The 19,500-nt window shown below is 39.0% G+C and overlaps 1 protein-coding gene across 3 annotated transcripts in view; it reads right to left on the reverse strand.

The window, feature by feature from the left end:
* The window catches only part of SHROOM3 (shroom family member 3), a 321,642-nt gene that overhangs the window by 265,807 nt on the left and 36,335 nt on the right, over positions 1–19,500 (reverse strand). The window contains exon 1 of one of the 3 annotated variants that reach the window (XM_053217221.1): positions 4,031–4,198. The exons of the other annotated variants lie outside the window; for them this stretch is intronic. Coding sequence (XP_053073196.1) covers positions 4,031–4,051 — 21 coding nt within the window. The 5' untranslated portion in view covers positions 4,052–4,198. Of the gene's footprint in view, positions 1–4,030; positions 4,199–19,500 lie in introns of those variants that run through there. 3 annotated transcript variants of the gene reach the window in all.

The raw sequence follows: 19,500 nt of genomic DNA on the forward strand, positions 1-19,500 counted from the left end.
TACCCCTACCTGTGGGAACTCTTTGGGAACCAAAAGTACAAGCTCTCCATCTGTCAACATGAAATAAAAAGCTGCCCAAAGAAGAATCCTATCTCTGATCATATAAAACTAGATTTTTCTACCTCACAACCAGAAAAAACAAACCTGCATGACTAGAGTCAAGATAATAAACTAGAATTCACACAATGGGAAAGGACTGAAGACTTCAGATCACCTCACCTCACTCAAAACTCTCCAACGGTTCCCCATCCCACTCAGAGGAAGAGCCAAAGTCCTCACCTGGTCAAGGGTCCCAACATGATATGGCTGCCCCCTACCATCCCCCTTGCTTCCTCTGCCCTAGCTCCTCAGGGCCTCTTTCCTGATCTTCTCACATGTGTGCCACGCCTCTATAGGACCCTGGGACTAGCAGTACCCTCTGCCTTGTATATTCTTTCCTTTCATATCCCCATGGTCTACTGTCTTACCTCCTTGTTATTCTATTACAATTTCATTGATTTTCACTCTATTCTCTATTACTACCTTTCCTACTTCTTTGAGATAATAAATTATTGTTTAAGCCATTAAATGTGGGAAGTAGTTGTTACTTAACAATAGATTACTGAAACACAAAGGAAAACAGTTTCTCTCCAAATGAGCTACTTTAAGAGGTTCTGAGAGAACAGTTTTAGTAAGCCCAGACATACCGCTGAGGTTAAGAATTGTTAATGTGTCCAGGGGGCCTGGGTGGCTCAGTTAGTTAAGCATCTGACTTCAGCTCAGGTCATGATCTCACAGTTTGAGGGCTCGAGCCCCATGTTGAGTCCCATGCTGAGTTCCTACAGCTTGGAGGCTGGAGCCTCCTTCAGATTCTGTGTCTCCCTCTGTCTCTCTCCCTGCCCCGCTCGCACTCCATCTCTCTCTCTTAAAAATAAGTAAACATTAAAAAAAATTTAAAAAAATTGTTAAGGTGTTCGGCTGATACGCTGTAAAATCAGAACTTATACCATGTTAAAGTGAATAAAAATGTGTTTTGCTCAGAGAGTTGAAATGACTTGTCCAAGATCACATAGCCAAGTAGGAATAGATCTAGAGATACAGCTGGTGTTTTCCTAACTCTCAGTTCACTGTACATTTATTTACTTGTTCTACAAATATTTACTGAGCACATTCTTTATTTAAGACACTATGTCATGAGCTAAGGATACAGAGATGGTCCTTGTCCTTGGAGAGAGTACATTTCATCAGATGAGATAGACCTTAAGCAATGAATTACTTAATTTTGTTTGTTTAATTACAACTGGTATTAAGAGTCACGGGGGGAATAGGGTGCTTTAAGAGTATTTGATGGAGGGAGGGGATCCTGAAATAATCTGGAGAGAACAAAACAGTTAAGCTAAATCCAAAGGATGAGTAAGAATTAATTAAATGTGGAACTAGAGTATATTATACTAAGTGAAATTAGTCAGAGAAAGACAAATATATGATTTCATTCATATGTGGAATTTAAGAAACACAGCAGATGAACATAGGGGAAGGAAAGGAAAAATAAGATGAAAACAGGGAGGGAGGAAAACCACAAGAGACTCTTAAATACAGAGAACAAACTGAAGGTTGATAGAGGGGAGGTGGGTGGGGGGATGGGCTAAATGGTTGATGGGCATTAAGGAGGGCACTTGTTGTGATAAGCACTGGGTGTGGTATGTAAGTGATGAATCGCTGGGTTCTACCCCTGAAACCAATACTACCCTGATGTTAACTAATTTGAATTTAAATAAATAAAGTTAAAAAAAATAAATAAAGTAAAAAAATGAAAAGAATTAACTGAATGAAGAAGGGAATGGGGAACATTCTAGACAGAAGTAAAAGCATGTATCTTTTCCACAACATCAGTGGCTTCTTCTACAATATGGTGTTCCTTATTCTTCGATGCCTGGGTCAGCAAGATAATTAGGAGACAACATAAGAGGAAATATATATATATATATATATTATATATATTTTTATATTATATATATATAATTATATATATATATAATTATATATGGAGATATATATGGAGAGAGAGATCAAATAAGAGTGAAGCTCTCCTGAGATTTAACAAGAAAGTAACTAGTCCAGGAGAACATGTAATACCATGAAAACTGAAAGATGGGAATATTCAAGCTGTTAACAAGTGGTTTGGGTTATATACCACCAACAAAAAGGGTCTCACCAGAAAATCCTGTACCTCCAATAATTTGTCTTTGCCCACTGCTCTCATTAGAAACACCTACTGCACAATGTGTCAGATACAGAGAGTGATGGCATCTTTTGGGGCTGGGGGTAGGTTAGAGCTACATGTTCAACGTGATTTCTCAGGTCACAACCACTTTTCATGGCTGACAATGTCTGTGAAGATGGACCATCCAACTCCCTAAAACTTTAGTGCTTTGACTTCCTCATCCCAGAAACTTCCCCTCCACTTGATTCAGACACCTGTGTTCATGACATATCCTAGACCTATCAACAGGCAGAAATGCTCTCACCCTCAAATCTTAAATGCTTACACTCCAAACTCTGAACAAACCTTCCCAGTCTCCCAACCTTGCCACAGGTTCTCTGTGTTGTGCTCGCCACACATTTTCTCCTACCTTAACAACATGTTTGGCCCGTTGCCACCTGCGTTTTGTTTCAAACTGTTTGTTCCTTCCTACCTTCAAGTCCTTGCCCATCATGGCTGGTGCCTTGTCTTCCTATGGCATTCATCTGTCAGGACTACAACCTTGTGCCATCTACTTCTGTTTTATATCCAGGCTGCTGAGCGCTGAAGGAAATGATACCAATACACATTGGTGCGATATCATGGTCTCTCAACTAAGTTGACAACCAACACTGCTCCTATTCCCCTGAACCACACACTCCCCACATCAGATGTTCACACTGATCTTGTCCACTATCTCTCTTCCGTCAGAAAAAAAGATAAGTAAAAGCTCACAACACCAGAAGTACATCAACTTTCTGCTCCTCTACCATCAGATGAGGTTGCCTAGAAACAGAGCCCGAAACAGGGATTCATGTGTGAGTGATTTACTGAAAGGTGTTCTTGGGAGAAACCTGTATAGAAGTGACAGGGGCAGCTGACGTCTAGCCTCTCAGCCTGACCCCACAAGATCTCTGAAGCATGAGAAACAGCACAAGCACAGAGTTGTCCACTTGGAGGCAAGAGGGACAGATTTTTGTACTCTCTCAATCAGTCATTGGCTATCAGCCATCCCCAGAGGATGGTATGTAACCTGTAGGTGTTTTCTGCTTTCAGCAGAGGACAAGTTTCTATGAAAGAGTACAGCTAGGAACCCTAGCAGCCCATAGAACAACAACTCAGAGTTAGCAACACCAGTCAACCAAGGGGACCTGGGCATAGCACCAACAGCAGCTCTCACAGCAAACCCACAACCTTATTTACATGAACAATGTCTCCCTCTCTCTCCCTCTCCCTCTCCCTCTCCCTCTCCCTCTCCCTCTCCCTCTCTTGTTGCTGAATTCCTCAGTATCTCCCACCCCACAACAAGCTCCTAACCCAGCATGAATGATCACTGCAGCACTCATTATACTGTAGTTTAACCATCAGCTTACTTTCTTTCTAAACTCCCACGCAGTGGGGGCCATTCATTCTTGTCAGGATCCCTGGTGCCTAGCACATAGAAGAAACTTGTTCTGAATGAATATTTTTGACTCATTATGGTTCTAGAAACAGGAATTTCAGGTCGGTTAAGCAAGAATTTCTCAAAAAGAGAAGACCCTTTCACCCTTTGAATCAGTTTGCAGAAATGACAAGCTTAAGCAGCCCCTTTAGAACTGGCTTTGATGGATGACCTCCACTGGCCAAATTCCACATCTCGCACGTCCGAGTGTCAAAGGCTACCACATGAGGACCACAGAGAGAGCCACACAGAAGGCACCACAGAGCCCTCCTGCTACTCATCTCCAGATAAATGACCAAAAATTCAGGGTGTGTGGCTGCACTCGAGTTGCCAGGATTGGGGAGCATCCCTTATCATTGGGCACCTACCTTAACCATTCCTCGTGCCATGTGTGTGTCACTATCCACACTTTCTTTTCCCCATTCATCCTCTTGCTGCTTTCAGCATAAGGGCCTTGTGCCCTGAAGTGTTCACCATCTGGGAGATGCCTCCCCTATTTCTCCAGCTCCACCGTCCTCTCACTTCGTGGGAAAGTACAGTTGCCTAATCCAAAGGTGTTGGGTGATCTTGTTTGACAAACAGGAACAAACCAGCAGTACACAATGTTGATTCTGCCTCTTATGGGCCACAGGCAGCTAGCTACAGGGTGAAAACCCAAGTGCCGTGTGGTCCCTCCATTTCTTGTAAAGACTCAGGCTTTTCACTTCCTTAAAGACATGCCATGTGGGTAGAGAGTGTACAGCTGAACATGACAACTGAATGATGAGCATAAATCAAATCTGGAAAGGCCTGGAAATTTGGAAAAGAGCTTGAGAGATTTGGCAATCATTTTTTCTATTGAGAAAGAGCTAGTCCACAGCAGGGAGGGGGAAATCAATCTGGGGCACACACCATGAGAAATCAATTTAATGAGGGAGGGGGCAGTGAGCATGGAGAATGAGAAAATAAACAAGGGCCAACATACTCATTTCAAAATTCAGAACAAGCACCATAAATGGATATTAGGACTACAGCCTATGATAAAAAGTTAATTATTTTCATTTTTGTTAAAGCCATTTTGGGTAATAAAAAAGAAAGGGGTAGAAGAGAAGTTCAAGGGTAAGTAGAATTTACCTTTGTACCTCAGTATTCATACCCCTCACCCCTGGCTGAACCCTCTCAGCCCGCTGATGGGACATGAAATCTATCAAACCTACAGAATCCTCCAGTAGCTTTCCCTCTACCCTTTCTTGAGCAACTTAGGCAAATGCCATTACCTCAGTTATTTCCCCCAGAATTAGCATTGCTAGATTTAGCAAATACAAATATAGAACTCCCAGTTAAATTTGAATTTCAGGGGCGTATGGGTGGCTCAGTCAGTTGAGCATTTGACTTCGGCTCAGGTCATGATCTCACAGTTCGTGAGTTCAAGCCCCGCATTGGGCTCTGTGCTGACAGCTCAGAGCCTGGTGCCTGCTTTGTATTCTATCTCTCTCTCTCTCTCTGCCCCTCTCCCACTTGCACTCTGTCTCTGGCTCTCAAAAATGAATAAAGGTTGAAAAAAATTTGTTTAATTGAATTTCAAATAGATAATGAATAATTTTTTAGCATAAATATGCCCCATGCAGTTCTTGGGATATATTTATACTAAAATAATAATAATAATAATAATATCCTTATTTACCTGAAATTGAAACTTAATTAGGTATCTTGGATTTTATCCAGCATCTCCACCCAGAATCCCACCATCAGAACCAAATCTCATTGAAATTATAACACTAGTAAGATTTGTATTTGTTTCTAGCATGTTCTCTGAGAGGAGTGTAGGGAAGACCTACCTACACCTTGCAACAGCCTCCACATAGAACATGGGAATCTGAGCCTAAACTCTAAGGCCAAGTGGATAAGATTGTACACATGATATAGTCAAATATTTTCACTGACAAATATAGAAATGTGAAAACAATAGGTGGCTTTCCCTGGTGCCACTTATTAATACGAAGTTAGGATGGGAGACTATATAGGATGTTTCTTTTTTTTCTTCCTCTCTTACCAGAATTTTCTTATTATAAACTTTATAAATGGCACACAAAGTTTTAGGAGCCACATGGTGAAATGGGTACAGAATTCTAAAATAATTTTGTAAATAAAAAAAAATCAAGTGAGTAAAAGGAAGCATATAATGAAGAAAGTGTTGAATTTTGTGAAATCAAACGTGGTAATGTACCTTTTGAATCTCACTTTTAAATTCCACAATCAATTACTTTTCAATCAATCCGTCATTCAGACCTTCAGAATGCATGCTTGCCCCAGTTCAACAGCTCTGCAAAGCAGGCCAATTCTTGCGAGCACATCCATCACTGGGCTAAACGTGCCTCCCAACCAGAAGACACTAGCAAATTCAAGGAAGGTAGGAGGAAGCAACTGAAAAGAGCAGCCGTTTTGGAAGAAGAAAATTCTTCCTTTGCCTCGTGTGTATCTAAGAGCTGTGGAAATGCTTCAGATTTACTAATGAGCCCTGTTGCCATTTCAGAAGCATATTGCAACACTAGAACCTGACAGGGACTTTCACCTCATAGCAAACCGGGTTGAAGATCAGGGCCAGGATGTTTGACCTTTAGAGACTTTTGTTAAAAAGCCTTCATTTTCTAGAAATGGTATCCGAAGTGCATTCTCCTTTTTAGGAACTCGCTTTCTTTGTAGGCTTCAGTAGACAATTCTGATGATCACTCCCCACATGGTGTTTTTCCAAAATTAATGTCTACATCAGTTTGGATGTTCTGGCTACAAATAGCAGAATATCCATCTAAAAATGGCTTGGACAATGGAGGGTTTGTTTTTGTCACATGACACGTCAAGAGATAGATGGTCCCAGTGTTGCTCAGGAGCTCCCTAATGTCAGGGCTCTGAGTTAATGCCCAGTCTTGGCCCATGCCTCAAGACTACAAGATGGCTGCAGCTGCTCCCTGGGTGATACAAGTGCATTTGAAATGCAAAGCAGAAAGATATTTTTCTTACTGGACTTATTATCATTAGAGAGAATTTTTTTCCTGAAAATCCTCAACAGGTATCCACTTGTGTCTCATGACCAGAGCTAGGTCATAGGCAAGGGAATCTAGGAAAGCAAGAATCCAGAATTTCTAGCTTCTGCGTTAGTGAGATGAAGTTCTCCAAAAGCAAGGAGAGAGAGAGCTGCCAGGCTGCTCACGGACTGGTACACGTTGCACATTAGTGCCCTGCTGTCATCACAGGCCCAAACCATCACCACAGGCTTTTGCCCTTCCAACTGTCTTTATCTCTTGATTTCCCTATATCCATTCATGATGCCAGCAATCTTTCTGTCACTACTCTGGAGACCTCAGATTACTCTTAGACTCCTTCCCTTCCCTCATTCCTATAACCAACCAGTCTCCATGTCTCAGAATCATTTATCCCTTCTCAAGGGGTCTTCTCTCCCTCCTCTCCTTTTGGTTCTAATCTATCATATTAATTTGGACCCTTATCACTTCACAGCCAGACTAAAGTGCAAAAGCCACCAAGCCATTCTGCCCTCATCCCAGGTGCACTTTTTCATGTTTCCCATCCAGAATGTTTTCAAGGATTCCACCATTAACCACAGAAGATATTTAAAACACTTTAGCCTAGTCCTTAAGATCAGCCACAATGGACAGCAGTGACTAAGAAAGCAGACCTTGTGGTTAAATGACTTGTATGATATTTGGCTACTAACTTAACTCTCCAAGACTCAGTTTACCCATTCATAAAATGGAGGTGAGAATACAGAGCACACATGGAAAGTGTCAATAAATGGTAATTATGATTTCTGCTGTTCTTATTATTAAGCAGCAGGCACTCTACTATGAATTAGGATGTATGGGTGGCTAATAGACACATTGAGCCTGTCCTCAATGGGCCGATTTCAATTGCTGAAATAAAATCCAACTATTCCACTGGCTGAATGCACCTCCAACCCACCACCGAATATCCATTTTATAAACTGATTCTTTGTCTTTATCTACTTGATCAAGGTGAGTCCCAAGGGTAGAATCATTTTTGGCTATGCTTATTCTCCAAGAAAGCTTCCTTCAAGATCCTGAAGCCTCATTTTGTCTTCAAGAAGACCTTCATTTGCTCTGAGGTCATAAACCCTGGTTCATGTCTTGACTCACTCTTTCAAAGAATACTCTATTTCCAGAAGCTCTTAACAGTATTTATTTATCTTCATTTGACATCTTTGCAACTGCAAAAAGTAGAAGTTAAGGTGTGGATCTTCTTTGTCTCTGTAAATTTTAAGTACTAGAGATTAAAGGCCACACCAGGGATTAAGGAGACACACAAATTACATTCTTCTCACTTGGCTATGGTCTTGGGAGTTTGCTTTTTCATCTTCAAATTTTTACTTCTCTTAATTTGACTCTTTTGCCACTTTCTGCAAATCAGCCATTAATAAAAGACAATATTGTATACTAGAGCACTCATCCTCTGTTAAGAAAAAAAAATAATAAAGGGCATATGTTAAAGATAAGCAAGATCTGTACCCGGCTAATCCTTTCAGCCAGAAAAGAATTCCATGTAGTTAATGCTTCTGTTGCCCTCTGAAATTATCCCAGCAGTAAAACGCCAGGACAATGCCTCAGTTCACCAGTTCATTTTGGCAAAGTGCTGGCAGGGAACTAAGCCCTGTACTCCTTCCCTCCTCCAGAATCCTGGCCAGAGGCAGGCATGAGAGTTTCTCCACGATTCCAGTCTGTGCAGCAACACTTAATGGTTAGGGGTACCCGCTCTGGAAATAGACCACCTGGGTTCAAATCATGGCTGTGTGACCTTCAGCAAGATCCTTAACTTCTCTGTGCCTGATCTTTCTCCTCTAAACTGAGGATAAAAATTGACTGGCCTCATAGGATTGCTGTGAGAATCATGTGAGTGAATACATGTAACATGCTTAGGGCACTGCCTGACATGTGATTAAGAGCTATGTAAGAGTGAGCTCTTGTCATTACTAATACCCTTTCCCTTGGCTTGGCCACCTGTCAACAGTCTTGACAGCTTACTGGAATACTTCCTAAACATTCCCCCAAAGCGCTCTATTCAAAACCTCAGGCCAGCCTATGAATCAACCAATTTCATTCTGTGGAAAAGAGTCCAAGAAGAATAAATGGGGAATGCTGGATACGGTGGGGCTAATGCTTTATCGGCTTCTTAAGAAATGTGGCCAGGCTAATGCTTTATCAGGTTCTTAAGAAATCTGGACAATAGAAATGCAAACTGCTTTGCTTAAAGGGGAGTCCATATTTTATTCCTCCCCAATGAAACAATGTTCTCCTTAAAAGTCAAACAGCATCCCTCTTATTGCCTACTCGTTGTAGGCTCCTACTCAAATATACATGCCACAAGAAAACTGGTAATGTCTGCACAGTTCGAATAGCTTTGGCTCATTAACAAATCAGACTCTTGACAAGTCCATTAATCCTAGGATCTCAACTCCAAGGTCATGTTCACTTTACAAAATCATAACCAGAGCACCTATGTATAAAGTCACTCTTATGATACAAATATGGTCTATTTTTAAAAATCTTTCTAGTGGTCCTTATTCTCACTTAGCAATGTTGTTTTTTAAAAAAAAAAATCAATGCTATAATTTATACACTATACCAGCCAAGCCAGATTTGTCTCCCATACTGTAAGTTTTTTGTTGTTGTTGTTTTGTTTTAACTGTCTTCAATAATACCTCTAATAAATAGCACAATACTGGAAACTTCCTAAGAAGAGGTTGAAAAGCAGTTTGCAACTTCTCCATAGTTTGAGGATAAACACAAGTTACAGGGCACATAAAAAACATGATGACACACATAGTAAAAGTTCTTTTCGCCAGAAGACTATATAAATACTTTGACTGAATTGTCTGTGTTTCAGGTTTCCTAGCTCAGTAAATGACACTAATGAAAAGCAAAAGGACCAAAAGAAAGAAGGATGGCAAGCAACTAAAAAAGCAAAAACCCTGGAATAATCTGAAATCGACTGCATCCATCCTTTGAGAGTTGAGTAATGGAAACAGGGAACCTCTGTTTCCACTCTACAGTTCCACTTCTTAGTGAATACTGTCTGTGTTCCAAGTCCAGTAGCAAAATAATAAATCAGAGTGAATTCAATGCAAGTATGACCCTGTTCGAAGAGACTGCACATTTAGTACAATTCAGTTTTCTGTGGTTCACCTACTAGTTCACAACATGGGTTGGAGTGGAAGGTGGGTCCAGGACCATGAACTACCAGCCAAGCCAGATACATACCATTGATAAGATGACTTTTAATATGATAGTTAGTAAAGGAGATATTTGTAAATTGAAAAATTACTTTTCTTGGGGGGTGGGAGAATGGGTAAATAGGTGATAGGGGTTAAGGAGAGCCCTTGTCGCGAGGAGCACTGGGTGATGAACAGAATTGTTGAATCGCTATATTGTACACCTGAAACTAATATAACACTATAGGTTAACTAACTGGAATTAAAATAAAAACTTTTTTAAAATTAACTTTCTTCCCAGCAATCCTACTCCTGGGTACATATCCAAGGGAATTGAAAATATATGTCCACACAAACACTGTGTATGTGAATATTCATAACAGCATTTTTCATAACAGCCAAAGGTAGAAATAACTCAGATATCCACTAACTGATAAATGGAAAACTAAAATGTGGTACAGCCACATAACGGAATATAATTTGGCAATAAAAAGAAATGAAAACATTATGCTAATAGGCCAGTCACAAAAGGCCACACAATGTATGATTCCATTTTATGAAATGTCCAAAGTACGTAAATCTATAGGGACAGAAAGAAAGTAGATGAGTGCCTATCAGCAGCTGGGTAAGCAGAGAACAGAGAATGACTGTTAATGGGTATGGGTTTTTTGAGGGGGAGGAGGAATAATAAAATGATTAAAAACTGATTGTGGTGATAGTTGAATTACTCCATAAATATACTAAAACCCATTAAATTGTACAGTTTAAATGGGTGAATTTTGTGATAAGTGAATTATATTTCAATAAAATGTTTTTTTAAGTTTCTTTTCTCCCATTCTTCACCAAATAAATATTTATTAAGTAGTTAGTCAGTACAAGTTACAGGGTTACTAGTAACGTATAGAAGATACACAGTAGACCTTTGTCTTTTCACAAGGGATATTTCTGGAAACATTTCCAAATCATCAAATAAATGATTACCAGTAGGGCTGAGACATTACACAATTATAGAATGTGTCATTCATTTTGGAATCTACGTGCATGATATTCCTAGGAGTCATACAGAGCAAAATCTAATGGCCATACAGGGTGGTCCTGGCTACCTTTAAGAGACTAGCATGTGGCTTTCTTTCCTAGAACCCCCCCCCCTTTTTTTTTTGACTTCACAAGAATCACTGAATATGTGCTGATGGATTGGGATATGGATAGTTGCTCACCCAAGCTATATGGTTTATTGCCAGCACACAACAAGGATCTACAAGGAAAAGTTCCATGATCAACTCTACTGCTTTGACCCCACCTCATTCAAATGTTTATGAAGGAGGTTCCAATCCATCATGAAGTTACAAATTGTCAATCTTATCAGTAGCGAAATAATCTTTCTCTGCCTATTTGAAACATCCTTTCCAAAATATACTAATTGCCACCCTCTGTCTACTCTGGCCTTTTTGAACTACTAAATATACAACTTTCTGAGCTTTTGATGTAAATATAGTCAGCAATGCAAATACTTATGCTTTATCTATTAAACTTGGTTTGTGTTCACTTCCATTCCAACCAGCAGTGATGCAAGGTGTTGATCTCTCAGCAATTGGCAATTCACACATACCCTCTTCTGTATGTCAGACAGAGTGGAAAGCAGCAAGTCACATCTATAACATTCCTTTTGTGTTTGCTTAAGTGGTAGGAAAGCAGAAAAAAACATGAATGACCCAACTGAGACCATAGTAATATCTATGCAAATGAATCATATGACCATGTGGGACTAATTCCCCAAAACCATTTATTCTATTTGGTTTAAAAAAAAAAAAAAAACAACATTTAAGTATTATGATACATTTCAGACATATAAGGTTTAAAAATAATAAACATCCCTCTGTCTATCACCACCGTCCAAGACAAAAAGGTGATGCATAAATCCTTTTCAGGAACCACAGAACAAAACATGGGTCACAGCCAAGCCAATGTTCGTAAAGATGCTGCCTTGTATAATCTGATATAAAGGATTTATCTGACCAAAGCTAATTCCACTCCCCCAAACCCATTCTGCCAGGATGTCTCAAATAATCATTACTAAAGCATCAAAGCCTTACCCAGGTATAGCCAGCAGATGGGTTCATGAAACTGTCATAAATGGCTACATCTCTATAAATATTTATTTCTGGAATAAAACCTCCCAAACGACTAAACATATAACTCTTCCCTCATAAATGTTCTATCAGTTTTTGTATTTATATTAGGGAAAAAATACTCAATTAGGAGTTTATCTACTTTAGAAACCTTCTTACCCACTCTAGCCAAAGAGAGGTTTAAGTCCTCCTTTTCACCCAGAAATTAAAAAAAAAAAAAAAAAAAAGCCCAGGGCCCAGGCTATTTTCAGACAGCTGGTAGCAGTGAGAGGCAGGAAAGTGGGGACATAAGGTATGGGTACAAGACATGGCTGCCCCCCAATTTGACATCTCAACTCCTGAATCCAGAGAACACAGGACATTGAAACAATATGGACAGATGACTAGGATAGGTTTCCTATATGATCTGAGAAGGGAATGAGTTTTTTGATTATCTAATATTTACTGCGAATTTGTGCATCGCATTGAATTGCATCTCCTAAGAGAAACTAGAGGGAACAAACACAGGAAGGTGAAATTCTGGTTAGCGGAGTAGAGAAGGGCGGAGGGCTTCAGTGTGCTCTCCGTTTGACAAGCCTGGCTGGGCAGCGTGAGTCCTTGGGTCTGAGAGAGGAAAGTGCGGGAGGAGGAGGGGAAAGCGACAAAGGACTGGCTTGCCCTGGCCATTTTCTCAGATGTCAGGCCCACCACCCAGGCTCTGATACTTAGATTGTAATCACAGCCCTCCTACTTTCTGCTCACAGATGTTGAGTCTCTGAGTCACTACATCTCAACCACATTTTCGCAATCTGAGTAAAATCCCTGGTATTAGAAAGAAAGGAAAATTGAAAGCCTGTTTCCTGCTGAACCATAACCAACCCTCTCGAGACCTATTTTTTAGTTTGCTTTTTATTTTGTGTCTTCTTTCTATATTCCCTGCTCATAATGAGCTTCGTTCCTCCTTTGATATAAAGGAAAGTGTTAACTAAAGGTTATGCACAGAAAAAGAACCATCCTGCACACTTCATGTGTTGTTTATCAAGCATTTATGTCTCACTGTTTTCTGAAAACAAGTATAGATTACTTTATAAGAGAAAAATTGTATGTACATATACTCACAAATATATCAATCAGGTAAACCTTACAAACATATATGTGATAAAGTAGAAAGAAAAAAATCATGACAATGATTTAAAAATTTAAAAATGATTACAGTCACTGTAACTAAGCATTAAGAATGGTTTTGAGCCTCCAGACAATTCAGGCAAAACCAGAAAAAGGACAAGTTACATGTCATCTTGCTGCAAGGGCAATGGTCTGAGTCTCCCTCAGGAGGGGGGTGGGGCATCTATCCTTTTCTCTTTCTACACATCAAGTTAAATCAAATATTACTTAGTTTCAGAAATGTTGCCTCTAGTGTCTCAGTCTTATTTCAGTCATATGAACTAGATAAGATACATTGCATGAACATTATCTTGTGTCTTTAATCCTTACTTATTTCTTCAAATTCATAGGAGCTCCAGACTCACAGAGATTGTAGCCAAACCTATCCTAGCTCGCCAGCACTCATGCACATCATAGAAACCCATAGCACATTCCCAGAGGCATTATCTTAATGCAATAGGTTATACATGGGGGATTAAGAGATGAAAGGAGAGGCTACATATCCTAATTCTTAATCTTTTGCTATTTCTGCTTAAGGGAAACAAAGACATTTCAGTAGACCAAAGGAAAATAAATTTATACATGACAAGTATCTAAGACAGGACAAAATGTTATACGGTCAAATCTTTTGAGAGTAAGTACAGTTGATAAGCAAATAGGCCCATGGACTTATTTGCAGCTCTTCTTTAACTACGAAACAGAAAAAAATAGGACCCAGCTAAAAAACCCAATGTCTAGAGATGAATTGGATTTTGTTGCCACTAAGCTGGTTTACAAGAAAAGCAGTAATCTGATGCTTGGAGGCCACGGGGTCCTTAATAATGGATGGATCAGCATTTAGAAAACTATAGAAAACAGATCCTTCAGTGTTTAGTGGAGGTCATCTAATTGAAGCAAATGGTTTTGGGAGTCTAGGAAAGAGTAGAGAGATCATCTCCCCTTGTGTATGGAACACACATGACTCTCTAACCTAATTAGGTAACTGACTCTTTCAAAACAAAGTTTCCAAATTACTCTAAAAAATGGCTGCCTCCAGGGGTGTCTGGGTGGCTCAGTCGGTTAAGCGTCCGACTTCGGCTCAGATCATGATCTTGCGGTTTATGAGTTCCAGCTCCGCGTCGGGCTTTGTGCTGACAGATGAGAGCCTGGAGCCTGCTTTGGATTCTGTATCTCGCTCTCTCTGTGCCCCTTCCCTGCTTGTGCTCTGTCTCTCCCTGTCTCTCAAAAGTAAATAAACATTAAATTTTCTTTTTAAAATGGCTACCTCCAGATTGAGATCTTAGAGTCCCCAGTGAAGTCTTATTTCCCCCATATGCCAGTCCTCAGCACACGGCCTGACTTGTAGAAATATTCTGCTGGCACAGCTGGTCTAAGATTGTTTTGTATGCTCCTGCATTTCACCAGGTTTAAATAAAAGAAAATACGTTGTAATACAGGCAAGATTGTTTCATGTGATTTCTGTAACAAGGAGATTTTTTTTTTGAAACAGTATTGTTTTGTGATTAAACCATATGGATCTCAAGGAATATTGTAGGAAATACCACGAGAATTCACTACTGAATGCTTTTTCATTCACTGTATTTTTTTCTCCACCTTAGAGTATGAAAGAAGGCTGAGGTGAACAGTGAATTTGCAGTGAACATATTTTGGTGAACCTGTCCTTCTGAAAGAACTGCATTGAGAAAGTTAAATACTATGTATAAATTCCAGTGATTTGCTTTGGATTCCTTAACGTTCTATTTCAGTTTGTAGTTCTTAACCCAAAAAGCCAATATTTGCTTTATAAGCTTTTGAAATGTCCAATAAACATATATTCAAAAAGCAATATGGAAAACAGATTTTATGTATTTTCTGCATTCAGTATTTTAATACTTATTAGAGCTTCCAAATACTAATTTGATATTTCTAAAAATTCTATAAACAGTAACTCTTCAATTAAAGTAGAAATTGACTATGGTAAAATACAGAGTAAAAAAGTCCTTTATCTCTGACCCAGGAATTTTGTGTCTTCTACGAGTAACTAATGAATCTGTGGCAGGTTCTTTGTTAGCTTGTTAGTAGGGTAAATTCTCCTACTCTTCACAGTCCCTGACAACTCTCATTGAATTATTGTAATGGAAGTGTCTTGTTGAGACATGGACTGATAACACTCGTGTTTCTCTTCTCCTATTTTCCGAATCAGGGATGTGCGTTAGTGAACATGACCAAAATCTCACTTTCATCTTCTATCACTTTCCTATGAAAAAAAAGTCATACCTATATATGTCCATAATGCTTTACATTCTTTTTTTTAATTTACTTATTTTTGAAAGAGATAGAGACAGCATGAGTGGGGAAGGGGCAGAGAGAGGGGGGGAGAGAGAATCCTAAGCAGGCCCTGAGCTGTCCATGCAGAGCTGGATACGGGGCTTGAACTCACGAAACCATGAAATCATGATCTGAGCTGAAGTTGGACGCTTAACTGACTGAGCCACCCAGGCACCCCCATAATGCTTTACATTCTTATGAAGGTTTATATAACTCAATTTGCCAGGCTGATATAATTAACTCCTTTGGGGGAAAATTTCCAAAATCACATACATTCCTTAACATAGAATCAACCTGCCAAGTACAAAATCACCTGTACTCTCTGGAACAAGGCCAAGGAAAGATGCAGAGATGATGATAAAAATGATGCTGGACTAAATTTCCTGAACCATTCTCTAATCACATGACTTACTTTCTCAATAACATTTAATGGTTCTCCATAGCCAGCTGTCCAGCCATCTTTTTATAATTTGATACCCATTTATATATTTTGTTTACCAATTTATATTTTCAATTTTATTTCCTATTACTTTCTTCATACACTGTACAATTTAATCAAATACAACCATTCAAAGTACGAAATTGTCCCATACTTTAAATTTTATTTTGAGATATAATTCACCTACCATGATATTCACCTTATTAGACTATACAAGCCCGTGGTTTTAGTATATTCACAGAGTTTTTCAACCATTACCATTATCTAATTCCATAACATTTTTATCACCCCAAAAAGAAATTCTGTTCGTTAGTAGTCACTCTCTAACCCACCCCCGCCCCCACTCTCTGCTCCCCACAGCCACTGGCAACTTTGTTGTTTCTATGGATTTGACTGTTCTGGGCATTGCATACGACTAGAATCATACAACATGGGGTCTTTTGTGACTAGCTTCTTTCACTTAGCATAATGTTTTCAAGATTTATCAGTGATGCAGCAGGAGTCAGTATCTCATTCTTTTATATGATTGAATAATATTCCATTGTATGGATACCATATTTTGTTTATCCATCAGTTGATGAACATTTAGGGGTTTTCCCCCCACTTTCTGACTATGCTGAACAGTCCTGCTATAAACATTCATGTTTTCATGTATAAGATTTTGTTTGGACATATGTTTTCATTTTCTTGGGCATATACCTAGGAGTGGAGTTTCTGGGTTGTGCAGTAACTTTATGTTTAACTTTTTGAGGAACTATGCAATCGTTTTCCAAAGTGGCTATACCATTTTACATTCCCACTAGCAATGCATGAAAGTTTCAACTTCTCCATATCCTTGTCAACCCTTGCTATTGTCTTCTTCATCACAGCCATCCTAGTGGATGGGAGGTAGCACCTCTTGTGATTTATAATTTTGAGATGCATCTCTCTGATGACAGAGGATGTTGAGCATCTTTTCATGTGTTTGTTGGCCATTTGCACATCTTTTTTTGAGAAATGTCTATTGAAGTCTTGTGTTCATTTTTAATGGCATTGTCTCTTTTTGTTGTTGAGTTTTAATAGGTGGTCTTCTTCTTTTATTATTTTAGCTTTATTGAGGTATTATTGATGAATATAATGGTTCTTTATATATTCTACATAATAGACCCTATCAAATGTGTGATTTGCAAATATCTATCCCATTTTGTGGGCTGTCTTCTGAAACAAGTTTTTAATTTTGATAAAGCCAATTTATCTAATTTTTTCCCTTTGGTTGCCTGTGTTTTGCATGCCCTAGCTGAGAAACTATTCCCTAATTCAAAGTCAGAAATATCCCATAACTTTTAAAGTTGAGATATAGTTCACATACCATTCTTAAAGAATTTTTTATTATGATTGTAACAAGCACACCAAAAAGTACACACAATATAATTGCATAACTTAATTTATTATTATAGAACTACCATCCAGGTCAAGAAACAGAATGTTGCCAGATCCCAAGCAGGCTTCCTCCAGTATTCCATCACTCCTTCCCAATTATAATACCTTCTCGCCTCCATGACAAGACTGTGGTTTTTGAAAGCAAGTCCCAAATTAGATCCATTTTTTTTTTTACTTGAACAGTGTTTATTAAATTAGAATGAATTAACAAAGAACAGAAATTAATTTTGCCATTTAATAGTATCTCCTATAATTTTTGACTGGTGAAGAATTTTAAATTACTACACAAGGCTGTGTTTCTCAATCTGTTTTTGGCTTTTTCTTGTTTTCCCCCAATCTATCTTAGGTACATGACACATTTTGATCAGTTAATGATTTACTGTAGAAAAGGGAAAGAAAATAATAGTATTAATAATAAAATACCTAATAGTTATTGCATGCTTACTGTATGCGTGAAACTCGGCCAAGCATTATGTCAGTCAGTCATCGCAATGCCCTTAATGAGATGTTTATTTTTATCACTTCCTGTATCTGCTCCCCACCCCTATTCTTTAATTTTTACCAACAGAAGTCCTAAGGCTTGACAAGGCTAAGTAACACGTCCCAGATCACATAACCAACAAACAGCAGTGACAGGATGCAAAACTGGGCAATCTGACTCCAGAGACTACATGACACAATCCTCAACTCTTCCCAGATCATTCTGACGCCCAAAGTACCTGAGAGCTGTCCTTAAATCTGGTTAGGAAAAAAAGATGCTCACTAAATCCCTGGTATCTTTCCCAGATGTTCTTTCAAATGTACAGAGCCTTGGAACAGTATGTGTTCAATAAACAGTGTTTATTACAACACATTTTCTTATTGTTGGATGTTGGACCCATTCCTGATGCATTCATGTGTCACTCTCTGAACAGAAAGCTGTATCTGTATTAGGACTGAATAAGGCCTCTCTTTGGGTAACATTCCAACTGTCCCTGTTTTTTAGATTTGCAGTATAAGGGAAAGTATGTGGTCATAAAGAAAGAAGGAAGTGGTACTTACAAAAGTTAACTATCTTCAGGTAACCTTAGAGCTGTGTGATTCTTTAAAAAGATACCCATATCAGATTAAGGGTCACTCAGAGGTGCTTTCTTTGGTCAAGACCTTAATGGTTCTCTTTTGATATGAGGATAAGTGACATTTCATAAGAAAAATGTAGCTGGATATTATAAAGTAGTGCATGTGTGCACACGCACACGCGCGCGCGCGCACACACACACACACACACACATCTGTTATCTCTTCCCTTTAAAAAGACACAGACATAGCACAAGATGGGAACTTGATTGATATCCTTGGGAAATTTTTGAGCCAGGTTTTAATGAGAATATAACCAAGACTTAACTGAAGAACTCTCCACTGTCCTCACTACTTTCTGTTTATGGCCCTACTGACAGGCTGTCACCTGATCATAGGGTATTTGTCTCATTTACAGCACACAGAAGTGAATGTATTAGATGAATTAAATTCTGCTTGAAATGTGGCATGCTAAATTGTCCGTGGCTGGCTTGGTGGCAGTACTCTAACAAAATAATGAATTCAGTGTAAGCCTAGAGAACACGTCCTTGGCAAAAGGCTTCTTGGCATTTTTAGCCTCATTCATTAAGTGGGGATACATTATCCAACAGCTTCATTAGCAGTTGAAGGTGGGAAGAATCTATTAGGTCACACAATTATCCCTTTATAGCCAGGTCAGTCCTGTTCCAATGACTGTTCTACACAACGTGGCAATCCAATTTCTCTTCTCAGCTTCGTGAAAAACTCTCAGTCAACAAAGATGATTTTTTATTACACCTTACCTTTATACATCACTTTTTCTTTTTATCTTTATGTTTTTCTTAATACTTATTCTGCCATCTAGAAGTGTTCCTTTATCTGTGGTTAATTTTATTGTAGCTTCAACAGTAACTCACTTTCCAAGTACTGTATGAAAAGGAGGGTTCCACAGAGTAGAGTGAATAACATTTTCTATCTCTTAGGAACTGGCTTTCAAGTATCTAGTGCTTTGTGGTTTCAAAGCATTTTCACACACAAAAACTCATTTGATCCTCACAGAAACCCTATGGGGTAGATAGAGAGACACGGTGTAGTTAGTGGCTCTTAGTCTAGGGTCAAATGACTGAGTCTTTAGGTCACTTCAACTGC

Source organism: Acinonyx jubatus, chromosome B1, assembly GCF_027475565.1.
Source record: "Acinonyx jubatus isolate Ajub_Pintada_27869175 chromosome B1, VMU_Ajub_asm_v1.0, whole genome shotgun sequence".
NCBI classification, from domain to species: domain Eukaryota; kingdom Metazoa; phylum Chordata; class Mammalia; order Carnivora; family Felidae; genus Acinonyx; species Acinonyx jubatus.